The sequence below is a fragment of the Pseudoliparis swirei genome, chromosome 20 (genome assembly GCF_029220125.1).
Source record: "Pseudoliparis swirei isolate HS2019 ecotype Mariana Trench chromosome 20, NWPU_hadal_v1, whole genome shotgun sequence".
NCBI lineage: Eukaryota > Metazoa > Chordata > Actinopteri > Perciformes > Liparidae > Pseudoliparis > Pseudoliparis swirei.
This window is the reverse complement of record NC_079407.1, coordinates 2,586,168-2,614,028: the sequence shown is the minus strand read 5'-3', so window position 1 is coordinate 2,614,028 and position 27,861 is coordinate 2,586,168. Positions and strand designations below refer to the sequence as shown.

Genomic DNA, 27,861 nt, shown 5'->3' with positions numbered 1-27,861 from the left:
GACAACAATACCTAAAACAAGACAAAAATAACTACAAGACAACAAGACAACAATAACAAAAATAACAAAAACAAAAATAACAAAAACAAGCCAAAAAGAACTAAAACAAGCCAAACACACTGCAGGTTCCTGAGGGAGGAGGAGGAGGAGGAGGAGCATCTCCGTGGAAACAGGAAGTGAATCTTCAAACTGAATCTCTTAAATCTCGTTTATTTGTCCCTGATATACAAAACAATTCATTTATTTGTCTTTTTACACTTTTCAGGTTTCTTTACAAAAATAATGTTATTATAGATCTCATCATCCATGTCACGAATTAAAAGGGAATTAAAAAGTTATTGCACGAATCGTTAACCTAGGAGTCATCATCACCATCATCATCATCATCATCATCATCACCAAGACAAAGGAACATGTTGTACGACTTCGACGGATCAATACTGTGAGCATCAGGAGGGGCGGACGGTCACGGAGGAAGGGGGCGGAGCCTTGACGACGGTGACAGGTGGTTGCCGTGGTTACGGTGACACGTTTGTGCGTGAAAAGTGCACATGGAGAAGACAATGACGAAGATGAGTCCATGAAGGCACTTGTGGAATGAACATGTCACCAGACAGACCCCCCCCCCCATCTCACAGCCAGTGCAATGCCCCCCCCCCTCCATTAGTGTTATTTGTCCGTTACATATAATTTCAGCTTGTCAAAAGATACAAAATAAAACATACAGAGAGATTATCTCTTTGAAATCATCAAATGTTGAAAAATAATTAGATATTAAAAAAAGTCCCCCCCCACAAAATCTCTTTAAAAAAAGAGAATAGTCAACAATGTAAGATTCGTTAAGACGTTAAATTAGGATTTTATATTACAGGAGTGAAGTTAAATATATTAATCTAAGCCCCCCCCCCCCCCCCCCCAGTTTTCATAAATCAAGTGAAATAAATGTCAACGTGCGGATGGAAGACGATCAGAGCGAAGTATAAAACGAGATGAGAGTAAAATACATAAAACACTCAACGACATTCACGATTCATTCTGTCAAGCTTTGTTTTTGGTACATTTTGAGCATATATATATATATATATATTTAAATACATATATATAGTTAAATATATATTTAACTATATATATTTATAAATAAATATATATAAATATTTATATATGTATATATATATATAAAATACATTCATATATATATATATGTATAAATACATAATAATAAAACCCCTCACATGCACTCTGACATGCAAAGCCGTGCTGTTCTTCTGGGTGTATTTCTACTTCCTGTTGTAAAATCAAGCCCGTGCGATGCGTCGATGGACCTCGGTCCAACAAAAAGACTCTCAACAGGAGGTCAGGAGGTCAGTAGTGGAAACACATCAACGCGTTGCTGCTGCAGCGTCTCGGAGGAACGTGAATTATTAAATACTCAGTACTTATACATCATCACGGCCCCCGGACCGCGGGGCCACAGGCCAACCCGGCGCCGGCCATCATGCACCTGCTCCAGGTGCAGACGCGGCCCGCCCTTCAGGCCCAGAGGTATGTGGATCTTCATCAGGAGGTTCTCCTCCTCCTCCTCCTCTACTGCAGTGTCCTATGAAGCTCATCAGGAGGTTCTGCTCTGTCGTCATCTGTGTGTGTGTGTGTGTGTGCTGAGCTGGACCATTACGTCATAGAGCTGGGGGGGGGGGGGGGGTATTGATGAGAACAGCGAGTTAGGTAATGATGTCTACGTTATGTTATCCGAAGGGGGTGAAAGGGGCGTGTCTATGTTATCTGAAGGGGTGAAAGGGGCGTGTCTACAATATGTTATCTGAAGGGGTGAAAGGGGCGTGTCTACGTTATGCTTTCTGAAGCGGGTGAAAGGGGCGTGTCTATGTTGGTGAACGATGTGTTATCTGAAGGGGGTGAAAGGGGCGTGTCTACATTATGTTATCTGAAGGGGATGAAAGGGGCGTGTCTACGATGTGTTATCTGAAGGGGATGAAAGGGGCGTGTCTACAATATGTTATCTGAAGGGGGTGAAAGGGGCGTGTCTACATTATGTTATCTGAAGGGGGTGAAAGGGGCGTGTCTACGATGTGTTATCTGAAGGGGGTGAAAGGGGCGTGTCTACATTATGTTATCTGAAGGGGGGTGAAAGGGGCGTGTCTACAATGTGTTATCTGAAGGGGGTGAAAGGGGCGTGTCTACAATATGTTATCTTAAGGGGGTGAAAGGGGCGTGTCTACAATGTGTTATTTGAAGGGGGTGAAAGGGGCGTGTCTACATTATGCTATCTGAAGGGGGGGTCGGGGGGGGGTGTAATGGACACATGGGGGGCATGCGCCCCCTGGAGTTTGGTGCTGGTAGTGTAATATTTACAAACAAAGAAATGGCGCCGTGGACGAATTCCAGTTCAACCCCGAGCGACTCGAGCTGCTAGAGAGAAATGTGTTCCGAGGGCAATAAAACTAAATAAAAAATGTGTGCGTAAGAAACGTCGCTACCTCCCGCTTCACACACACACACACACACACACACACTTCGTCCTTCCTGTGGAAGACTCATTCAAAAGATTTGATCTGAAACTCACGAGATAAAAAATAAAAACAATCCCTTTTTTAAATATATATATAAAAAATTAAAAAAAAGAAGATTCTGGCCCCTCCCCCCAAAAATATGTAAATGCACATTGTCTCCGCTGTGAGGCGAGAGCAGGTCGTCTGGCTGGGTCAGAGCAGGAAGACTCCTCAATGGGAGCACTGGTCGGGTCCATGAAGTGGAAAGAGGAGCAGATGAGGAGGGACATGAGGAGAACAGACCCCCCCCCCCTCACTGAGACTTCTCGACGGACTCGGAGGTGGGGGTGTGGTCCCGGGGCAGCGACAGGCTCTTGTGGTGGCCCCACAGCTTGTGCAGCTCGGTGGCCTCGTTCTCACTGCTGCTGGTGCCGCTGTCCCTGAAGCTGGCCAGCGGGGGGCGCACCTTCACGCCCTTCGCCGTCACGGAGCCCTCGATGGCTTTACGGAGCTGCACACATAAGTAAGTATATATATATAAGTATATATATATATATACATACATATACATATATAAGTATATATATATATATATATACTTACATAAAAAATATATAAGTATATCATTTTATATATATATATATATAAAAGTGTATATATATAAATTTAAGTATATATACATATATAAGTATACATATGATTATTATTATTATGATGATTATTATTATATATACACACAAGTATGTACGTATATATATTTCAACATATTATATATTTATATATAATTATATATTTATATATAAGTATATATTTATCATAGAAGAGTCTGCATGTTGCAGGGTGGAAGTAATGCACTTTAAATCACACACACACACACATCCATTATGTGACAGCATGTCAGGGTGAGATGTAGGAGGAGGAGGAGGAGGAGGAGGAGCTTTCTTTTGTGTTTAGTTTAGTTTTTGTTCTTCTGGTGGAACGCAGAACAAGAACAGCCTGAATGTCAGACACCACTTCACAAAGAGAGAGAGAGTCTATTGTTCTGTTGTTTGGGAGGCAGGTGATGGATGGAGAGAGAGAGAGAGAGAGACAGAGAGAGAGACAATGGGGAGAGACAGCAGTGTTAAGCAGCCGTTTGTCTGTCACAGTGCAGAGGGAGGAGAATCATTCATGTCAGAGTGTGTGTGTGTGTGTGTGTGAGAGTGTGTGTGTGAGAGTGTGTGTGAGAGTGTGTGTGAGAGTGTGTGTGAGAGTGTGTGAGAGTGTGTGTGAGAGTGTGTGTGAGAGTGTGTGTGTGTGAGAGTGTGTGTGAGTGTGTGTAGCAGTCCTGATGTTATAGTCAGTGATTATCAAAGCTGTACATTTGCAGCTTGTGTAAATGTTTTTTTTAAAGTGAAAGTGGTTTAAAGTTGGTATTGAAGGAATATGAGGAAGAAACAACAACAACAACAACAACAATACAGCACCTCTTTGAGGGACACCACCCCGATGAGGCGCCCGATGCTGGTGACGTAGGCGTGGTCCAGGCCCAGCAGGGAGAAGATGGTGTGCGTCTGCAAAGGGGAAGAAACAAGGTAAACAACAACAAGGTAAACAACAACAATGTAAACAACCAGTGAAACAGGAGGCGGGCCACGGACTCATTATGGGATGTTCTGGCTGCTTCTTAACAACTTTAATGTCCTCAGAGCTCTTTGTCAACGTTGTGTGTTTGCGGTGTCAATAAAGTTGTTGTTGTTGTCGTGGTTCAGCGGCTCCACTAATGGACTCTCTGATGAGGTCATCGCTTAGGAAGACATGACACATCAAACAATGTCACCTTGTACACCTCTTCAGTCAAAAGCAAACTGAGGAGAGGAGGAGGAGAAGGAGGAGGAGTAGAAGAAGAAGGAGTAAAAGAAGGAGAAGAAGAAGAAGAAGCCCCCCCCCCACACACACACAGTGTTTACTGTGCTGCAGGTTGTGTATGTTGCTTGTGGAGCGATGGACTGGTGCAGGATCTGTTAAATGTTTAAAGAGTCTTCACACAGAGGAGAGGAGGAGGAGGATGAGGAGGAGGGAGAGAGAGGGAGGGAGGGAGGGAGAGAGAGGGAGGGGGAGAGAGAGGGAGAGAGAGGGAGAGGGAGGGGGAGAGAGAGAGGAGGAGAGAGAGAGGAGGAGGGAGTGAGAGAGAGAGAGAGGAGAGAGGGGAGAGAGGAGGGAGAGAGAGAGGGAGAGGGAGAGGGAGGGGGAGAGGGAGAGGGAGGGGGAGAGAGAGGGAGAGAGAGAGAGAGGGAGAGAGAGGGAGAGAGAGAGAGTGGGAGAGAGAGGGAGAGAGGAGAGAGGAGGAGAGAGAGGGAGAGGGAGAGGAGAGGAGGAGGGAGAGGGAGGGGGAGAGGGAGGGAGAGAGAGAGAGTAGCATTATGAATGGGGGACATTAGGGCACTGCCACAGCTGCTGGCAAGAGGGTTAGAGTGTGTGTGTGTATATATCTACATGTGTGTGTGTGTGTGTGTGTGTGTGTGTTGTGATGTCATAAGAGGAATGGTGATTAATGGGAGGTACATTCCTTCCCGGTGGTTGCAGCAGGGACTACAACCAGCATGACATCCAGTGTAAAAGACTACAATTCCCACTCAGCAGTGCAGGCGGGCGAAGGGTTGAGGCTGATGAGCCTGGAGGAGCTGGTGTGAGGGTGAAGACAGGAGAGGAGCTCCGGAGAGCTCAGAGATCATGTTGAAGTCAATGAACCAGGAGAAGACTGAAGCACTCATGTTTGTTTTGTACAACGACTTTTGTTGGCGTTAAGTTTACCTTTTTGTTAAGAAGAATCTAATTACAAAAACTTTGAGTTTAAGAAACCTTCGCCTGTCGTCTTGATTTGTGTCCCCACGCCTCGCCTCACGATCCCGTCCTCTCAAGACATCACAGTGTGTATATGTGTGTGTGTGTGTATATGTGTGTGTGATGTGTGTATATGTGTGTGTGATGTGTGTATACGTGTGTGTGTGTGATGTGTGTATACGTGTGTGTGTGTGTGTATATGTGTGTGTGATGTATGTATACATGTGTGTGTGATGTGTATACGTGTGTATGTGTGTGTGATGTATGTATACATGTGTGTGTGATGTATGTATACGTGTGTGTGTGTGATGTGTGTATACGTGTGTGTGTGTGTGTATATGTGTGTGTGATGTATGTATACATGTGTGTGTGTGATGTATGTATACGTGTGTGTGTGTGATGTATGTATACATGTGTGTGTGTGATGTATGTATACGTGTGTGTGTGTGTATGTGTGTGATGTATGTATACATGTGTGTGTGATGTATGTATACGTGTGTGTGTGATGTATGTATACGTGTGTGTGTGTGATGTATGTATACATGTGTGTGTGTGATGTATATGTGTGTGTGTGTATGTATACGTGTGTGTATATGTGTGTGTGATGTATGTATACATGTGTGTGTGTGATGTATGTATACATGTGTGTGTGTGATGTATGTATACGTGTGTGTGTGTGATGTATGTATACGTGTGTGTGTGTGTATATGTGTGTGTGATGTATGTATACATGTGTGTGTGTGATGTATGTATACGTGTGTGTGTGTGATGTATGTATACGTGTGTGTGTGTGATGTATGTATACATGTGTGTGTGTGATGTATGTATACGTGTGTGTGTATGTGTGTGTGATGTATGTATACATGTGTGTGTGTGATGTATGTATACATGTGTGTGTGTGATGTATGTATACGTGTGTGTGTGTGATGTATGTATACATGTGTGTGTGTGATGTATGTATACGTGTGTGTGTGTGTATATGTGTGTGTGATGTATGTATACATGTGTGTGTGTGATGTATGTATACGTGTGTGTGTGTGTATATGTGTGTGTGATGTATGTATACATGTGTGTGTGTGATGTGTGTATACGTGTGTGTGTGTGTATATGTGTGTGTGATGTATGTATACATGTGTGTGTGTGATGTGTGTATACGTGTGTGTGTGTGTGTATATGTGTTGGAGCATCTTTCAAGATGCCGCAGTGAGTAAATTAAATCAACACGGCAATAAAGATCTGAAGCTCCTCTCACTCTCTTCCTCTCACTCTCTCACTCCTTCTCTCACTCTCTTCTCTCACTCCTTCTTTTCTCTGGATTGGGACTCGGACGCTGATGGAGACTCAAATGACGCCATCTTGTTTGAGTCCTTAATTTGTTATCAGACTTTTGTTCAACCAACTTTATTAGTTTGTTTGGCTTCAATTAATAAGTGCAACTGATCCCAGAATTGAAACACACACACACACACACACACACACACACACACACACACACACACACACACACACACACACACACACACACACACACACACACACACACACACACACACACACACACACACACACACACACACACACACACACACACACACCTTGTGCAGCGACGTGCGCTCCACCAGCTGGAAGGGGGCGGGGTCGATCTTGCAGTTGCTGAAGTTGACCTGTTCGTCGAGCTGACGCTCCTCCCACTCGGCAATCTGGGAGAACACGGGGAAGAGGAGGTGAAACATCCCATAGGAGGAGGAGGAGGAGGAGGAGGAAGATCCTCTCTGGCGGGCGTATGAGAGAGGAAATGAGGTTCTGTTGATGGATACATTATGAATGATGTCATAACCCCAAAATATACGACTAGAGGCCGTAGACCAAGAGAAGTGGAGTCATTGTATCTCGACTTCTATACAACCAGAGGAGTCTCCCCCTGGTGGTCAGGAGAGAGAATGCAGCTTTACCTCTCTGATGGTCATGTCGTCCTCCATGTCGGCGTCGTCCTGACAACAGAAGGACACACACACTCAGCTCGACTTTAAATACTGGAAACAAAGATCAACAAATCGTAAACACACAAAAACAGCGACAAGTGTTTTCCAGCCGAAGCGACACACAACACACAGATCGTCCGTGCATCGTGAGTGCGATGCAGCGACAGATGGATGAGGAGAGGAGAGGAGATGAGGAGAGGAGATGAGGAGAGGAGGCGCTCCGACAGGCCGGAATCAAACCAGCAAACCTTTGCAGCGCAGCCACCATGGAAATAAACTACTGTGTGTTACCACAGGGTGTGTGTGTGTGTTACCACAGGGTGTGTGTGTGTGTTACCACAGGGTGTGTCTGTGTGTTACCACAGGGTGTGTGTGTGCGTGTTACCACAGGGTGTGTGTGTCTGTGTGTTACCACAGGGTGTGTGTGTGTCTGTGTGTTACCACAGGGTGTGTGTGTGTCTGTGTGTTACCACAGGGTGTGTGTGTCTGTGTGTTACCACAGGGTGTGTGTGTCTGTGTGTTACCACAGGGTGTGTGTGTGTCTGTGTGTTACCACAGGGTGTGTGTGTGTGTGTGTGTTACCACAGGGTGTGTGTGTGTGTGTGTTACCACAGGGTGTGTGTGTGTGTGTGTTACCACAGGGTGTGTGTGTGTGTTTGATGGGCTGTGAAATATGATTTCCTAGTGTTTAGTCATGTGATTGAGTTCAGGTATTTACTTTCTCCCGATAGAAAGCAGGAGTGTGTGTTTGTGTTAAAGATAGAGAGAGAGAGAGAGAGAGGGAGATAGAGAGAGAGAGAGAGAGAGAGAGAGAGAGAGAGAGTGTGTGACCCAGGGGCTGATGGGAGTCCTTCGCTCATTTATCCTCATCGCAAAGGTAACCCTAGCAACTGTTGCCGCGGGGTGAAAAGAGGTACCTTACTGTCGCATTATGCCCCACACACACACACACACACACACACACACACACACACACACACCTCTGCTCGTCACTGAATGTCGGTGGTTCGAGGGGTAGAATGTAAACTAAAGACAAATGGAGAGATCAAATCACTTTCGTCGGTGTGTGTGTGCGCGCGTGTGTGTGTCTCTGTGTGTGTGTGTGTGTCTCTGTGTGTGTGTCTGTGTGTATAAGAAGATGACAGAGAGGTTGGACTGTGAATGCAAAATCGGTGCTTTTCCGAGAGATTAGCTCTTCTATTAGGAGAGTAAATCTCTGCTTCTGGAGATATGAGTTAAGGCAGAAGTGTGTGTGTGTGTGTGTGTGCAGAGGCATGTGGGAGGCTCCAGAGTGCTGACAACAGGCCGATGGAGCTGTGTTGCTGCATCGTTTCCCTGACCAGACAAAGATTAGAAAGGTCCGCCGCTCTTCCTTCCCTCCTTTCCTCCCTCCTTCCCTCCTTTACTTCCTCCCTCTTGCAGCTATCCATCTTTCCTTTCTTTCCATCCAGCGAGCCAATCGTCCAATCAGTGGAAACCATCCAAGTCTAGGTCAGCGGGGTACACACATACACACACACACACAAACAGAGTGAGAGAGAGAGAGAGAGAGAGACTGCTGTATCATGCACTCAGTCAGCTAAAGTACGGGTGTCAATAATAAAATATGTCCAACTCCTTCAAAGCCTCCAACGGCTTTTATGAAGAAGTTTGACTCGTTCCGCCAAATAAAAAAACCAACAGCCTCAAACCAGCAGCCTGGTCTCTGGACCAGGTGAACACCCTCAAACCAGCAGCCTGGTCTCTGGACCAGGTGAACAGCCTCAAACCAGCAGCCTGGTCTCTGGACCAGGTGAACACCCTCAAACCAGCAGCCTGGTCTCTGGACCAGGTGAACAGCCTCAAACCAGCAGCCTGGTCTCTGGACCAGGTGAACAGCCTCAAACCAGCAGCCTGGTCTCTGGACCAGGTGAACACCCTCAAACCAGCAGCCTGGTCTCTGGACCAGGTGAACAGCCTCAAACCAGCAGCCTGGTCTCTGGACCAGGTGAACAGCCTCAAACCAGCAGCCTGGTCTCTGGACCAGGTGAACAACCTCAAACCAGCAGCCTGGTCTCTGGACCAGGTGAACAACCTCAAACCAGCAGCCTGGTCTCTGGACCAGGTGAACAGCCTCAAACCAGCAGCCTGGTCTCTGGACCAGGTGAACAACCTCAAACCAGCAGCCTGGTCTCTGGACCAGGTGAACAGCCTCAAACCAGCAGCCTGGTCTCTGGACCAGGTGAACAACCTCAAACCAGCAGCCTGGTCTCTGGACCAGGTGAACAGCCTCAAACCAGCAGCCTGGTCTCTGGACCAGGTGAACAGCCTCAAACCAGCAGCCTGGTCTCTGGACCAGGTGAACAGCCTCAAACCAGCAGCCTGGTCTCTGGACCAGGTGAACAGCCTCAAACCAGCAGCCTGGTCTCTGGACCAGGTGAACAGCCTCAAACCAGCAGCCTGGTCTCTGTGGACCAGGTGAACAGCCTCAAACCAGCAGCCTCAAACCAGAAACTCTGCAGTTATTATTCATAATAATGCTGGATGAACACGACAGACATAACGACTAACTACAATCATTCCTCGAGTCACATCCATCCATCTACCTACCTACCCATCCATCCATCTACCTACCTATCCATCTATCCATCTACCTACCTACCTATCCATCCATCTATCCATCCATCCATCTACCTACCTATCCATCTATCCATCTACCTACCTATCCATCTATCCATCTACCTACCCATCCATCATCCATCTACCTACCTATCCATCTATCCATCTACCTACCTATCCATACATCCACCCACCCATCTATTTATCCATCTACCTACCTATCCATCCATCCATCTACCTACCTATCCATCCATCTATCTATCCATCCATCCATCCATCTACCTATCCATCCATCCATCTACCTACCTATCCATCTATCCATCTACCTATCCATCTATCTACCTACCTACCTATCCATCCATCTACCTACCTATCTATCCATCCATCTATCAATCCACCCATCCATCTACCTACCTATCCATCCATCAATCCATCTATCCACCTCTCCCATAAAAAAAAGGTTTCCACCAGTTTCTTCCCTCTCTCGGGCCTTTTTCCTAATATTCTCACATAGTTGCGGCGACACTTTAATACAACTTGTCTGTTATCTCTTGCATCATATGTGTGTGTGTGTGTTCTTATGCAATGTGTTCGCCAAGAAAGACATCTAAAAGAAACAACAGAGGAAGAAGAACTCAAAGAAATATAAAGAGGGAGATGCGAGAAGCCCCAACAAAAACAAAAGAAGAGAAAAACGAGCCCACAAACCATGATGAATAAAGCATAAGGCGTTACAACGCCGCAAGAACGGGGGGGGGGGGGGGGGGCACGAGAGACCGAGAGGCATCATTTCTCTGCAACACACTCCTGATGTCATTTGCCGGGCATCAATATTTCACAAGGGGAGGAGGAGGGGCTTTGGGAAAGTCGTAGATGGACGAAGCTCTGCAACGAGCTGCAGAGCTTAAAGCAAAAATCTGGAACACCCCAAAAAAAATAATCTGAGAGAGTGGAGCTAGAAGATAAAAAGGGAGGAGGAATAACTTCTGGTGCATACTGCTGCGTGAACACGCATCTGACTGTGAATAATAATTCGTAATGACAGAGAGGCTCAGTGGTGCAGATGCATGGAGCTACAGGGGTGGGGGGGGTAGTCCACTGCAAGGCAATAAAGACCAACATGCCTCGAGACCCACTCAACACGTCCGAGAATGCACCGTCTGGAGATGAGGGGATGACCGGTGTCCATCAATTCAATCATAAGCACGAGACAGGAGAAAACACATCTGTTTCACGACAGGAACCGAGGGGTAAGAAGCTCCAGTACACCTAAACTATTTTAAGTCAAATTCATTCTGGCTGAATGTGAAATGATATTTCACGCAGCGTGCGACTGCATATTTACGTTTATTAGAGCGTAGGGTCACTTTCTCATAGACTTCCATACGATTGGACTCACCCACCCCCTGCTGGTCAGTAGATAGAACGCAGGTACAAGACACGTTCCTCAATACAGGTCTGTTGGGGAACCACAGGGCTGGACTTAGGGAACCTTTATGGGAGCTTGTGCATGACTTTAGAGCACGATCCTCTTCTGTTCTTTTCTTTCTCTTTCTCCCCTCCCCCGCCAACCAGATGAAGACTTCACGCCGCAATTCCTCAGCTGCGTGAAGCGGGTTTTGCGAAACCGGGCGCCGCGAGCGAAAGCTGAGGAACGAGCCTCGTGTGAATGATTACTAATGTGCACAGACTTCGATACTCGTCACTGACGTGTGAAACTAACGGAGCTCCTCCACGGCCTCACGTATGAATCATTAACAGAGCTGATGCAGTTACGACGGACACGATAATGAAGAAGAATCGAGTGTTCTTAGACCACGAGTTACATTCAGGGGGAATCAACAGTTCCATTGAAGTCTGTGGTTAACATGATGATGATGATGATGATGAATCAACATGTCTCCTTGGAAACTATGACGGACGCTTAAACCAATTAAATGATCATTTGTATAAAAACTAAAGACACTAACTATATCTGTTAATTTGCATTTAGATTTAATATGAAAAGCTCATTTTAGAAGCCGTTCTTGGAAACTATAGCTAGTGAAGCTGTAATGCAGAGTGAGAATTCACTTCCAACTTTTAAATAGGTTTTACTGCAAAGATTGTTGTCAGTCTAATTTTTTGTTGTAAAACTCTATTCTTATTTAAATTAAGGACTTTAAACTGTTCATGTTTTCTTCCAGGCGCATTTTTTATTCATCAATGCTATAAAAAAAGCTCCCATTTAGAACTTGGGGAATCGGAGCACTGCAGTCTCTTGTGGCCAAAGTGAGTATTACAACCAAACAAAATGAAATGAATATAAAATAAACTTTCACAAACTTATTTTTGTCTGTTATCACAGATAAATAAAAAAGTTACTGTTTTCTTCTTCTCCAGGCAAAACTGTTCCCACCCGTTTCAGAATTAAGAACCTAGAAAGATTATCCCAAAGTCCGGACGGTGGCATTGAATCAATCAATAAATAATAAAACATTTTAAATTAGCAAAATGTAAACAAGTTTGAATCAGTTTCTTGTTTGCGTCGTTGATTGTAAACACAGGAACGTGGATGACGTGCTCACCACGTGGAAACTCTTGAAGGCGGGCGGCGGCTCCTGGTGAACGACGTCACACGGTGACGAGTGGGAAACATCGGACACTCAAACACGGATTGAGAATAAATCGGAGATAGACGGACGAGGACAAACGTCTGAATGCACGATCAATAAATCACGATCGATAAATCAGGATGATAGATCACGATCGATAAATCACAATCGATAAATCCCGATGGAGAAATCACGATGAATAAATCAGGATGGATGAATTACGATGGATGATTTACGATTGATAAATCAGGATGGATAAATCATGGTCGATAAATCACGATGAATGAATAAAGATGAATAAATCCCGCTGAATAAATCCCGATGGATAAATCCCAATGGATAAATCACGATGGGTAAATCACGATGAATATATCACGATGGGTAAATCACGATGAATAAATCACGATGAATACATCACAATGGGTAAATCACGATGAATAAATCACGATGGGTAAATCACGATGAATAAATCACGACGGGTAAATCACGATGGATAAATCACGGTGGGTGAATCACGATGAATAAATCACGATGAATAAATCACGATGGATAAATCACGGTGGGTGAATCACGATGAATAAATCACGATGAATAAATCACGATGGATAAATCACGCTGAATAAATCACGGTGGGTGAATCACGATGAATAAATCACGCCATCCTGCCATGCAGACGCTGATGTCCTTGTATAATTTCTCTCCATTGTTAATCAGGCGCTCCTTTTCATTGATCGTCATGCTCCGCCGCTGGAGGGGAGGCGACCGCTGCTGATTGGCCGCTCGGCCCCAACAGCTCCCGCCTCTTCTCGTGCATCATCATTTCATCCGAAGCTGCTGCTGTCAATCAAATAACCTGCCGGCTCCTCAGGAAGAGACACGAGGCCCCCATCGGGGTATTGAACGCCGCACGGCCCGCCCTGTGAGGGCCGTCACTGATTGGACGCCCCGGGGTGATGATGGACAGCTCGGTCGAACAGCCTCCTCCTCGCAGAGCACGTGACCACGAGGAAACCACTTCCTGATTTTAAAATGACACGCCATTGGAGCGATAGTCTGATGAAAGTCTCTTTCTTCAGGGCGTCCCGGAGTTGAGAAAAGACGATTTCTAATAAAGATGTGAAGCTTTTGTGGGATTTAAGAACGACCAAATTGAGTTTTACAAATGGCCGACGTCAGCAACGGCTTACAAAAGTAAGTTGTTGAAGTTTTGGAAAACTTAAAAACAAAACTTCACAATTTCCTTGATGTGTATTTATGAAAATGTGTTTCCCAATGTTTTAAATCAGCCTGAAAAACAATATTCTACGACAAAACTCTGTGTTGTGTTGTTCCTGGAGGACAGTTGGGCATCACTGGTGAGAAACTAAAACCCCAGTGGCCAATACGGGTTTAAAGATGTTACATTTCTCTTTAAATTCTTGACTTCTTCGGTCTAAATAACTGCTAATAAGTTGCATTATCTTGTGTTTTCTATAACTCCGGTTTTTATTATTATCTTTATTATTCCTACCCTTTGTGATTCTACAGGAAGGAGAAGCACAAGTAGGTAATAAAACAATTATAAAGTCCTCATAATGGCTGAAAAGGCCCCGATTAGGAAAACTCATTGTTGGAATGGCCCATGAGCAGCGGTGGTCCTCCAGGTGTCTCTACAACCTCGACTGACCAATGAGAAGAGGTTAAGATGAATGGATCCTAGCCCCAGCCAATCACGTGAGCGTCTGAGGCCAGTGGGCGGGGCTACAGGCCGCAGGAGGAGGAGGCTGTTCGACTCTTTGAGGCACGATGGCGCAGCCCGGGTTCGGGTCTCCGTCCATCGGCGTTGGGGGATTAGCCCCGGGATGGAACGGCGGCGTGACAATCGGTCGGTCCGATTGGCCGGTGGACCTGTTGCCGGGCGGATTCCAGGCATCTTACCACGACGGATATCCGGACTCGCTTGGACGGCCTCCTGAGCTCAGGAGGCGTGGGGCGCTCCACGTTGTTGTTGTTCTTCCAGAGAGGAGCACAAGAGATCACTGAGAACTCCTCGTCCCATGAAGCCGTCAGCAGGAGGAAGAGGAGGAGGAGGAGGAGGAGGAGGAGGAGGAGAGCTTCCTTCTCTTTTTTAAAGCATGATAGGTTTCATACTGAGGCTGTGTGTGTGTGTGTGTGGGAGGTACTGTTCTCTAGAGCGTGAAGGACTGCATGTGAGAGATAGCATAGGACTGTGTGGGTGTGCACAATGTGTGAACAACAGCATGTGAGCCCGTGTGTGTGTGTGTGTGTGTGTGTGTGTGTGGCTCTCTCTCTCTTACCTCGAGGCCTTCTGTCTCCGGACTGGCACAGAACAGGTTCTTTAAAGCAATGCCCGAATTATCCTGTGGGAGGACTGAGAGAGAGAGAGGGGGAGGGGGAGGGAGAGAGAGGAGAGAGAAAGGGAGGGAGGGAGGGAGGGAGGAGGGAGAGGGAGGGGGAGGGAGAGGGGGAGGGGGAGAAAGGGAGGGAGAGAGAAAGGGAGGGAGAGAGAGAGGGAGGGGGAGGGAGAGAGAGGAGAGAGAAAGGGAGGGAGAGGGACATGTTGATAAAATGTCACATATGCTCATATCTCTCCATCTCTCCATCTCTCTATCTCTAGATACTCTCTGGATTCTCTGTTGGTATCAACTGGTTCTTGTAAACGTCTTAATTGATGCCATTTGCTGGTAATTGATTTATTAAATCCAAAATCCCCCACAATGCACCAGTCCCACAGCTTGTTGCTGGACACTCAACAACACCTGGAACCTCCCTGAGCCGCTCCTCACTCTTCTTCTGTGGTTTTATAGATCACACGCGGCGTAGAACAACGCCTCCCCGATACGGCATTCAGAATGAAGACGTCGGTACACACACACACACACACACACACACACACACACACACACACACACACACACGGTAGATTTGGGGGGAAACAGATTGCTTTGTGCCTTTTTCAATTAAGATATTCGCAATCAGTCGTTCCTGAAATAGTTTTTCCATCATCCACGAAACACGAAGAGAGCGACCGAGACAAAGAGAGAGAGAGAGAGAGAGAGAGAAAGAGAGAGAGAATAAGAGGCTCAATTAGTGTGACGCGAGTTTAGAGACAGAGAGGCCATTACCGACACTCCTTCCGGATCCATTAAATCGGCTATTCTTTTCCTTTTTGATTGCCTCATCTGTCTAGAGATATATATATATATATATATATATATATAAACAACAAAAAGAATATATAAGTAAGTTTATATATTATATTATATATATAGCATATATCATATATATTAATATAATATATATAAATTAGATATATTATATTAATAAGTAAGTATAAAATATATATATCTTTAATAAGTAAGTATATATAATATATATATTATACATTATATATATATAAAATATACTATATATAATGCACATATTATATATAATATAAATAAGTATATATATATATATAAAAGTAGATATATATTAATATAATATATATTAATTATATATAATATATTATATTAATAAGTAAGTATATAATGTATATTAATATAATACATGCAATATATATATTATAAATCATACACATAGTATATATTTTATATATACATATACAGGACTGTCTCAGAAAATTAGAATATTGTGATGAAGTTCTTTATTTTCTGTAATGCAATTAAAAAAACAAAAATGTCATGCATTCTGGATTCATTACAAATCAACTGAAATATTGCAAGCCTTTTATTCTGATTTATTGCTGATTATGGCTTACAGCTTAAGAAAACTCAAATATCCTATCTCTAAATATTAGAATATCATGAAAAAGTATACTAGTAGGGTATTAAACAAATCACTTGAATTGTCTAATTAACTCGAAACACCTGCAAGGGTTTCCTGAGCCTTGACAAACACTCAGCTGTTATAAATCTTTTTTTTTACTTGGTCTGAGGAAATATTAAAATTTTATGAGATAGGATTTTAGAGTTTTCTTAAGCTGTAAGCCATAATCAGCAATATTTAAAAAAATAAAAGGCTTGCAATATTTCAGTTGATTTGTAATGAATCCAGAATGCATGACATTTTTGTTTTTTTAATTGCATTACAGAAAATAAAGAACTTTATCACAATATTCTAATTTTCTGAGACAGTCCTGTATATACATATATATATATGTAATCTGTAAGTGTGTGTTCTTACTGGTGGGGGTCTCCGTGGGCCGCTCCACCACTGAGGGTCTCTTCAGTGCAGGTTTGAGGGGCTTCTGAGGGACTGGAGGGGTCGGAGTGACGGAGGACTCCTCAGTGGAGATCTGCACACACACACACACACACACGCACACGCACACGCACACACACACACACACAGTTACATTCATAACCACGATACCGCTTTAGAAATCAAGACGTGTGAAGTAGACATTTCTATCCTCCATATGTTTCATTAATCTCGTGTACAGCGAGTGTGTTTTTAACGTCCTCAGTGAAGCTCTAATTAAACCTCTAAAAAGAGTTTCAGGTATTTTTGCTTAAATTAAAAATATATATTTATTATACGTATCAATCAGCTGTCGGGAGGTTTAATCCAAAGATGTCGGTCAACATTTAAAGAAACAGTACACAGCGAGAAATGAAGGAAGGAAAAGGCGTCACACACACACACACACACACACACACACACGCCTGAGGACGTTCTACCTCGCCACTCACTGCAAACTGATGAAAGGGAAATGAAGACGAGGGAGAGAGGAGGAAGAGATGAATCAACATGTTTTAGCACCGCGGTGCAGAACCTGGATCCAGAGGGAACATCCATCTTCCCCAGTTCTCCGGTTCTCAAACACACACACACACACGCACAAACACACAACATAAATACACACACCCCAAATACTTATGACTGTTATTGATGACAGAACACGTTAATAACGCTCCAGCTATCTATAAAGATTATAAAGCTAAACATCTCAATGTTGAGTCGCCCCCTGCTGGTCAGTGGCGGTATTACACCGTAAGACACTTTTCAGAACCGGGAGGTCCTGTAGAATCCGTGGGAAGCTTGTTGGTGGGTTAACGCGCGTGTTGTTGGCGTGACCTCTGACCTGGAAGCGGACCTCCTGACTGGCCCGGTGGAGGCCGCCGCCGCCGTCCTCGCTGCCGGCGCTGGACACGACCGACAGGCGCTTCTTCTCCTCCGCCGCCCGCTCCCCGATGTACTGCAGCCGCCGGGGCCGGCCCAGCTGGAGGGAGAGCAGCGCCTGGAGCTGGGCCCGCTCGATGGAGCCCAGCAGGATCATGGACTCTGGAGGAGGAGCAGGAGGAGGAGAGAGGAGGTGAGAGAGAGAGAGGAGGATGATGGTGAGAGAGAGAGAAGGTGAGAGAGAGAGGAGGAGGATGGTGAGAGGAGGTGAGAGAGAGAGAGAGAGGAGGATGATGGTGAGAGAGAGAGAAGGTGAGAGAGAGAGGAGGAGGAGAGAGGAGGTGAGAGAGAGAGAGAGGAGGATGATGGTGAGAGAGAGAGAGAGGAGGAGGAGAGAGGAGGTGAGAGAGAGAGAGAGGAGGATGATGGTGAGAGAGAGAGAAGGTGAGAGAGAGGAGGAGGATGGTGAGAGGAGGTGAGAGAGAGAGAGAGAGGAGGATGATGGTGAGAGAGAGAGAAGGTGAGAGAGAGAGGAGGAGGAGGAGAGAGGAGGTGAGAGAGAGAGAGAGAGGAGGATGATGGTGAGAGAGAGAGAAGGTGAGAGAGAGAGGAGGAGGAGGAGAGAGGAGGTGAGAGAAAGAGGAGGCGAGGAAGAGGAGGAGGTGAGAGAAAGAGGAGGCGAGGAAGAGGAGGAGAGATAGGAGGAGGTGAGAGAAAGAGGAGGCGAGGAAGAGGAGGAGGTGAGAGATAGGAGGTGAGAGAAAGAGGAGGCGAGGAAGAGGAGGAGAGATAGGAGGAGGTGAGAGAAAGAGGAGGCGAGGAAGAGGAGGAGAGAGAGATAGGAGGAGGTGAGAGAGAGAGGAGGAGTCACAAAAAGAGAGGAGGAGGAGGAGGAGCAGACTGCAGGAGAGTCCAAACACATGTTGCAGCACTGCAGACAGATCGGCTTACATAACAGAGCCCAGAACGCAGAGCATGTGTGTGTGTGTGTGTGTGTGTGTGTGTGTGTGTGTGTGTGTGTGTGTGTGTCTGTGTGTGTGTGTGTGTGTGTGTGTGTGTGTGTGTGTGTGTCTGTGTGTCTGTGTGTGTGTGTGTGTGTGTGTGTGTGTCTGTGTGTTTACGTGCCGACCATGTATTTGGTTAATGATAATTGTTCTGTTTGGTGAATCCAGACGCACTCAGAATACTGAATGTGCACCGCGGTGAAGTGGCAGTCAATGAACTAATGAACCAATGAACCAATGAACCAATGAACTAATGAACCAATGAACCAATGAACCAATGAACCAATGAACCAATGAACCAATGAACTAATGAACCAATGAACCAATGAACCAATGAACCAATGAACTAATGAACCAATGAACCAATGAACCAATGAACTAATGAACCAATGAACCAATGAACTAATGAACTAATGAACCAATGAACCAATGAACCAATGAACCAATGAACCAATGAACTAATGAACCAATGAACTAATGAACCAATGAACCAATGAACCAATGAACCAATGAACTAATGAACCAATGAACCAATGAACCAATGAACTAATGAACCAATGAACCAATGAACCAATGAACCAATGAACTAATGAACTAATGAACCAATGAACCAATGAACCAATGAACTAATGAACCAATGAACCAATGAACCAATGAACCAATGAACCAATGACCACTCCTCGCCTCACCGGCCGACTCCACCAGCGCCAGCGTCTTCAGCGCTCCGCTCAGCAGGATGTTGTGGAGGTCTCTGTAGCAGCAGCTCAGGGAGATGTAGCGCACGTCACGCACCATGATGTCCTCCACACGGATGTTGTACTTCCTGAGGAGGAGGAGGAGGAGGAGGAGAAAGAGGAGGAGGAAGATGAGAAAGAGGAGGATGAGGAGGAGAAAGAGGCGGAGGAGGAAGAGGACAAGAAATAGGAGGAAGAAGAGGAGGAGTAGGAGGAGGAAGAGGATGAATCAGGTGGTTGACCAAAATTAAAACATAAACCCCGCCGCGCTGAAGCCATTAAAGTCCATCTTGAAGAACTTGAGAACTCTGTCTCCTGATTGGCTGAAAGGAACTCTGTCTCCTGATTGGCTGAAAGGAACTCTGTCTCCTGATTGGCTGAAAGGATCTCTGTCTCCTGATTGGCTGAAAGGAACTCTCTGGACATGTAGAGATATTTCCTTTATTTCTAGCCTCATAAAAAGGACTTTGAGTTCCTTTGATGAACAAGAAGAACCCAACGAGTCTTCTTATTGGTTCATCCTCCATGTTATCAGTCCGCCACGACCGCCTGGGGGGGGGGGGGGGGGTCTGATTGGTTTCTCCTTAATTGATCCTCCCTCCCGCTGAGGGCCGTGAACATGTGATCAGGTCTGAGCCCAGATAGACAGACTTACAGGGGATGAAGCCAGAGGCTCAGGGCGCCGTGTGTGTGTGTGTCTGTGTGTGTCTGTGTGTGTCTGTGTGTGTTTGTGTGTGTGTGTGCAATGGAAGGTGTAGAAGCCAATAAAAATACTAATTCAACAGCTCCAAATGGAATCCAATTATGAAGGGCTATGAAACTTAGAACGACAGAGAGAATCACACACACACGCACACACACGCGCACACACACACACACACACACACACACACACACACACACACACACACACACACACACACACACACAGATTGGTGTTATGTAATTCAATCCCACTCTTTTAAAAAAGCTACTCCAAAGTGAGGACAAGAGCCTCGTGTGAGAGAAGAGGTGGACAAGATTTCACATGTGCGACGGGGTCTGATTAGAAAGTGAGTGTGTATGTGTGTGTGTGAGAGAGTGTGTGAGTGTGTGTGAGAGTGTGTGAGTGTGTTTGCTCATAGCTGCAAAAGCTATACATAAATAAAAGAGAAGAAAATCCAATTCTCTCCATGTCCGTGTGTGAGCAAATGTGCATGCCGTGCGTGTGTGTGAGAGTGTGTGTGCGCGTGTGTTGTTGCATGGGTGTGAGATGGATAATTTCCAGTTTGAGTGAAAAACACATTTAGCCATCCACCCCCTCACCCCCACGGCCCCGCCCCCGTATGCTGCAGTAATATTACACGCACACACACACACACACACACAACACACACACGGCGAGAAAGTGAATGAAGGAGGGATTGAAGTGAGAGCTTTCTGCACAGCGACTGAAGATCAGAGTGTGTGTTATTAAATATGGATGACTCCAGGAGATTACATTCCTGTGTGTGTGTGTGTGTGAGTGTGTACATTCAGCCCACGCACCCAGGAGTTTCCTGACAGTTTCTCAATCATCTTTACGACTCACCAACTTCTAACATTTTCCAACGCGCGACATTATTTTGAGATAATTTGATATTTTCAGATGATAAATGATGATGTCACCTTTTATTTTTTCATTTGGCATTCACACACACACACACACACACACACACACACACACAGACACACACATGTAAATAAATAAACTGGCTTTCAACAAACACCGCTGTGGCTTTAAATGGTGATTAACTACGGAAGCACATGAGGGACTCTATTAAGGTCATATGGGACATTTGAGAATAGAAATGTTCATATCTATGTGTTATTCGACTAAATTAAATTAAATGTTTTATTCCCTAACGCTCCTCTCGGCCGTTCTCTCAAATGTTTGAAATTTAAAGTTAAAGTCTTATCTGGATAATTTTCCACCGCTAAATGAAAATAGCGGCTATATTAACAATTTAAGCTAATTTTCCATATGTAAGTCACAATTGAAATATAACCTTCTGCAGGTGAAGATAAAACAGCATCACAGGTACACTATATATGTAAATATACACCATCATTCCAAAGTTTGGAGTCACTTAGAAATGTCCTTATTTTTTAAAGCAGTTTTTATAATGAAGATAACATTAAATGAATCATAACTCTCTACATAGTTAATGTGTAGATGACTATTCTCTGGTGTTTACTGAAGTCTCTACAGAGGTGTGTAGAGGCCCATCTCCAGTGTTCTGATGGTACATTGTGATATCGCCTGAGAAGACTAGCGGAGGGGTAGAAAACCCTCGAGAACCCTTTTTATGTGAGCGCAGCTGAAAACAGTTATGCTGCTGAGAGAAGCTATAAAACTGGCCTTTATATACATTATTTAGAACCTCCTCGACGTCTCGACTAGATTTTATATTCATTTTGCAATAATTTGATGAATTAAAGTGTTAAAGTTTTCATGGTGACCCCAAACTTCTGAGCGTCGGTTGGTCACCACCCAAAGGTACGTGTGAACAACACGCCCCCCCTACGTACTCGTGGTGGCCCCAGCCCAGCTCCGGCAGGTAGGGCAGCTTCTTGATCCTGATGATGGAGTCGTAGAGCGACGGCTGCAGCGACTGCGCCACGGCGTTGGCAAGGATCACCGCGATCATCACCGGCAGGATGTGGGAGATCTGGCCGGTCAGCTCGAACACGATGACCGCCGTGGACACCGTGTGGGTCACCGCGCCCGCCAAGGCCGCCGCACCTGAAGGGGAGGGGGGGGGGGGGGATATTCATTTTAATGACCAATGACTATAAATAAAATATAACAAAAGTCTCAGCAACGGAGGAGACTGATCAAAAGATTATTATTGAGTCAAGTCCTGTACTATATATATATATATATATATATATTATAATTGCCTATATTGTATATTTTATACATAGCATACTTTGTATAATAAATAGTATATATACATATAGTCATAGTATATATCATGTATTATATATGTGTGTGTATATATATATATAATATATACAATAACTACATATCATATAAATATAAACACACATATACATATATAGTTTATATGATATAATATATGATACATACAATAACTACATATAAATGATTATATTACATATATATTATTTATTTTATTATATTTATATTATATATTATATGTTTAATTATATATTATTAATATTGATATTATTTATTATATATTATATTACATATAATATAATATATAATTTGTTGTCATGTATACAGGACTGTCTCAGAAAATTAGAATATTGTGATGAAGTTCTTTATTTTCTGTAATGCATTTATTTGTCATGCATATCATATTACTGTTAATAAATAAAATAGATAGAGGTTTAATGTCCTGAGACCAGCTTCATAAACTGAGAATGTGATTAATAAACCTCGTAGACCAGAGGTTAATAAACCTAGACCAGAGGGTTCATAAACTCAGAGACCAGAGGTTAATAAACCTCAGAGACCAGAGGGTTCATAAACCTCAGAGACCAGAGGGTTAATAAACCCTAGACCAGAGGTTAATAAACCTCAGACCAGAGGGTTAAAACCTCGTAGACCAGAGGGTTCATAAACCTGAGACCAGAGGGTTAATAAACCTCAGAGACCAGAGGTTCATAAACCTCAGAGACCAGAGGGTTATAAACCTCAGACCAGGGTTAATAAACCTCGAGACCAGAGGGTTCATAAACCTCAGAGACCAGAGGGTTAATAAACCTCAGAGACCAGCGGGTTCATAAACCTCAGTAGACCAGAGGGTTCATAAACCTCGTAGACCAGCGGGTTAATAAACCTCGTAGACCAGAGGGTTCATAAATCTCGTAGACCAGAGGGTTAATAAACCTCGTAGACCAGAGGGTTCATAAACCTCGTAGACCAGAGGGTTAATAAACCTCATAGACCAGAGGGTTAATAAACCTCGTAGACCAGAGGGTTAATAAACCTCGTAGACCAGCGGGTTCATAAACCTCGTAGACCAGAGGGTTCATAAACCTCGTAGACCAGAGGGTTCATAAACCTCGTAGACCAGCGGGTTAATAAACCTCGTAGACCAGAGGGTTAATAAACCTCGTAGACCAGCGGGTTCATAAACCTCGTAGACCAGCGGGTTCATAAACCTCGTAGACCAGAGGGTTAATAAACCTCGTAGACCAGCGGGTTCATAAACCTCGTAGACCAGAGGGTTAATAAACCTCGTAGACCAGCGGGTTCATAAACCTCGTAGACCAGAGGGTTCATAAACCTCGTAGACCAGAGGGTTAATAAACCTCGTAGACCAGCGGGTTCATAAACCTCGTAGACCAGAGGGTTCATAAACCTCGTAGACCAGCGGGTTAATAAACCTCGTAGACCATCGGGTTCATAAACCTCGTAGACCAGAGGGTTAATAAACCTCGAAGACCAGCGGGTTCATAAACCTCGTAGACCAGAGGGTTCATAAACCTCGTAGACCAGAGGGTTCATAAACCTCGTAGACCAGCGGGTTCATAAACCTCGTAGACCAGAGGGTTCATAAACCTCGTAGACCAGAGGGTTCATAAACCTCGTAGACCAGCGGGTTCATAAACCTGATAGACCAGCGGGTTCATAAACCTCGTAGACCAGCGGGTTCATAAACCTCGTAGACCAGCGGGTTCATAAACCTCGTAGACCAGCGGGTTCATAAACCTCATAGACCAGCGGGTTCATAAACCTCGTAGACCAGCGGGTTCATAAACCTCGTAGACCAGCGGGTTCATAAACCTCGTAGACCAGAGGGTTAATAAACCTCATAGACCAGCGGGTTCATAAACCTCATAGACCAGCGGGTTCATAAACCTCATAGACCAGCGGGTTCATAAACCTCGTAGACCAGAGGGTTAATAAACCTCGTAGACCAGAGGGTTCATAAACCTCGTAGACCAGAGGGTTCATAAACCTCGTAGACCAGAGGGTTCATAAACCTCGTAGACCAGAGGGTTCATAAACCTCGTAGACCAGAGGGTTAATAAACCTCGTAGACCAGAGGGTTCATAAACCTCGTAGACCAGCGGGTTCATAAACCTCGTAGACCAGAGGGTTAATAAACCTCGTAGACCAGAGGGTTCATAAACCTCGTAGACCAGCGGGTTCATAAACCTCGTAGACCAGCGGGTTCATAAACCTCGAGACCAGAGGGTTCATAAACCTCGTAGACCAGCGGGTTCATAAACCTCGTAGACCAGCGGGTTAATAAACCTCGTAGACCAGAGGGTTCATAAACCTCGTAGACCAGAGGGTTCATAAACCTCGTAGACCAGAGGGTTAATAAACCTCGTAGACCAGCGAGTTCATAAACCTCGTAGACCAGCGGGTTAATAAACCTCGTAGACCAGAGGGTTCATAAACCTCGTAGACCAGCGGGTTCATAAACCTCGTAGACCAGAGGGTTCATAAACCTCGTAGACCAGAGGGTTCATAAACCTCGTAGACCAGAGGGTTAATAAACCTCGTAGACCAGAGGGTTCATAAACCTCGTAGACGAGAGGGTTAATAAACCTCATAGACCAGCGGGTTCATAAACCTCATAGACCAGCGGGTTAATAAACCTCGTAGACCAGAGGGTTCATAAACCTCGTAGACCAGCGGGTTCATAAACCTCGTAGACCAGCGGGTTCATAAACCTCGTAGACCAGAGGGTTAATAAACCTCGTAGACCAGCGGGTTCATAAACCTCGTAGACCAGAGGGTTAATAAACCTCGTAGACCAGAGGGTTAATAAACCTCGTAGACCAGAGGGTTAATAAACCTCGTAGACCAGAGGGTTAATAAACCTCGTAGACCAGAGGGTTAATAAACCTCGTAGACCAGCGGGTTCATAAACCTCGTAGACCAGCGGGTTCATAAACCTCAGAGACCAGAGGGTTCATAAACCTCAGAGACCAGAGGGTTAATAAACCTCAGAGACCAGAGGGTTAATAAACCTCAGAGACCAGCGGGTTCATAAACCTCAGAGACCAGAGGGTTAATAAACCTCAGAGACCAGAGGGTTCATAAACCTCATAGACCAGCGGGTTCATAAACCTCGTAGACCAGAGGGTTAATAAACCTCATAGACCAGCGGGTTCATAAACCTCGTAGACCAGCGGGTTCATAAACCTCGTAGACCAGCGGGTTCATAAACCTCGTAGACCAGAGGGTTAATAAACCTCGTAGACCAGCGGGTTCATAAACCTCGTAGACCAGAGGGTTAATAAACCTCGTAGACCAGAGGGTTCATAAACCTCGTAGACCAGCGGGTTCATAAACCTCGTAGACCAGAGGGTTCATAAACCTCGTAGACCAGCGGGTTCATAAACCTCGTAGACCAGAGGGTTAATAAACCTCGTAGACCAGAGGGTTAATAAACCTCGTAGACCAGAGGGTTCATAAACCTCGTAGACCAGAGGGTTAATAAACCTCGTAGACCAGCGGGTTCATAAACCTCGTAGACCAGAGGGTTAATAAACCTCGTAGACCAGAGGGTTCATAAACCTCGTAGACCAGAGGGTTCATAAACCTCGTAGACCAGAGGGTTAATAAACCTCGTAGACCAGAGGGTTCATAAACCTCGTAGACCAGAGGGTTAATAAACCTCATAGACCAGCGGGTTCATAAACCTCATAGACCAGAGGGTTCATAAACCTCGTAGACCAGAGGGTTCATAAACCTCGTAGACCAGAGGGTTCATAAACCTCGTAGACCAGAGGGTTCATAAACCTCGTAGACCAGCGGGTTCATAAACCTCGAGACCAGAGGTTCATAAACCTCGAGACCAGAGGTTAATAAACCTCAGACCAGAGGGTTAATAAACCTCAGAGACCAGCGGGTTCATAAACCTCGAGACCAGAGGGTTAATAAACCTCAGAGACCAGAGGGTTCATAAACCTCAGAGACCAGCGGGTTCATAAACCTCAGAGACCAGAGGGTTAATAAACCTCGAGACCAGAGGGTTCATAAACCTCAGAGACCAGCGGGTTCATAAACCTCGAGACCAGAGGGTTAATAAACCTCGAGACCAGCGGGTTCATAAACCTCGTAGACCAGAGGGTTAATAAACCTCAGAGACCAGAGGGTTCATAAACCTGAGACCAGCGGGTTCATAAACCTCAGAGACCAGAGGGTTAATAAACCTCAGAGACCAGCGGGTTCATAAACCTCGTAGACCAGAGGGTTAATAAACCTCGTAGACCAGAGGGTTAATAAACCTCGTAGACCAGAGGGTTCATAAACCTCGTAGACCAGAGGGTTAATAAACCTCATAGACCAGCGGGTTCATAAACCTCGTAGACCAGAGGGTTAATAAACCTCGTAGACCAGAGGGTTCATAAACCTCATAGACCAGAGGGTTCATAAACCTCGTAGACCAGAGGGTTAATAAACCTCGTAGACCAGAGGGTTAATAAACCTCGTAGACCAGAGGGTTCATAAACCTCGTAGACCAGAGGGTTAATAAACCTCGTAGACCAGCGGGTTCATAAACCTCGTAGACCAGAGGGTTAATAAACCTCGTAGACCAGAGGGTTCATAAACCTCATAGACCAGAGGGTTCATAAACCTCGTAGACCAGAGGGTTCATAAACCTCGTAGACCAGAGGGTTAATAACACACACACACATAAACACGTCTCACACACTGAGTTACACCGAGGACACAATATCAATATTCAATTTCCTCAGCGAGCCTGGAGTCCTGGGCGGACCGGCCTCTCCACACAATCTCCCCACATACATATAAATATACCAATAAGCCAAGAGAGGAAAGAGAAGTCGACTGATATAAGTAATTCAACAGGGTGCCCTCGTATTTCCAGTTGTTTCCCGTCCAATAAAGCGTTGTGAAAAAAGAGCAATATGAAAGCAGCGAGGGGAGAAGAGAGGGAACGGATGAGTCCAATACAATGGAAAAGAAAGAATAAAAGCATTAAAATAGGGAGAGAGAGAGCTAGATGGTGGGCGAGCGAGAGTCCATGAGGGCCGGCCTCATTGACTCTGGTAACTTCATTAAGTGAACGTATCAGACGTGCCGCTCCCTCATCACATGGAATCCTTAAGGCTGTGAGATGAAAGAGGCTCAGAGCGTCAGGCTGAGTCATCAGAAAACAACAACAACAACAACAGCAGCAGCAGCAGCCCGGAAACGGCTGTCAACAAGTTGGTGCAGAGACTTGAGGCCGAACTTCTCGTTTCATCAGAGAAGGAAAAAAATGTAATAATAACATTTTTTAAAAGACTAGAAAAATGGGAAAAATATCATCATGGATGTATTGTGCTGGTGTTGTTGTTATATATATATATATATATATATATATATATATATTAACAAAATATATATATACATATTTCTTTTAAATATATATACATATTTTTTAAATATATATATTTTTAAATAATTTAAAAAATGGTATATATATGTATATATTATTTATGTTTATATATTAGTTATATATATATTTCTGTATTAT

At 44.7% G+C, this 27,861-nt stretch overlaps 1 protein-coding gene across 5 annotated transcripts in view; it reads right to left on the bottom strand.

Annotated features, from left to right (window-relative positions):
- Positions 1 to 194: 194 nt before the first annotated feature.
- Positions 195 to 27,861, bottom strand: part of LOC130211077 (chloride channel protein 2-like) — an 89,001-nt gene continuing 61,334 nt past the window's right edge. For 2 of the 5 annotated variants that reach the window (XM_056441678.1, XM_056441680.1), the window contains 11 exons: positions 21,914 to 22,127; positions 19,319 to 19,452; positions 17,588 to 17,787; positions 16,687 to 16,798; positions 14,799 to 14,872; positions 14,419 to 14,493; positions 12,475 to 12,507; positions 7,280 to 7,318; positions 6,923 to 7,027; positions 3,971 to 4,057; positions 195 to 3,015 (listed from right to left, as the gene is read on the bottom strand). In XM_056441678.1, coding sequence (XP_056297653.1) covers positions 2,818 to 3,015; positions 3,971 to 4,057; positions 6,923 to 7,027; positions 7,280 to 7,318; positions 12,475 to 12,507; positions 14,419 to 14,493; positions 14,799 to 14,872; positions 16,687 to 16,798; positions 17,588 to 17,787; positions 19,319 to 19,452; positions 21,914 to 22,127 — 1,271 coding nt within the window. In that variant the 3' untranslated portion in view covers positions 195 to 2,817. The remainder of the gene's footprint in view (positions 3,016 to 3,970; positions 4,058 to 6,922; positions 7,028 to 7,279; positions 7,319 to 12,474; positions 12,508 to 14,418; positions 14,494 to 14,798; positions 14,873 to 16,686; positions 16,799 to 17,587; positions 17,788 to 19,318; positions 19,453 to 21,913; positions 22,128 to 27,861) is intronic. The other 3 variants (XM_056441679.1, XM_056441682.1, XM_056441681.1) reach the window with 2 other exon arrangements.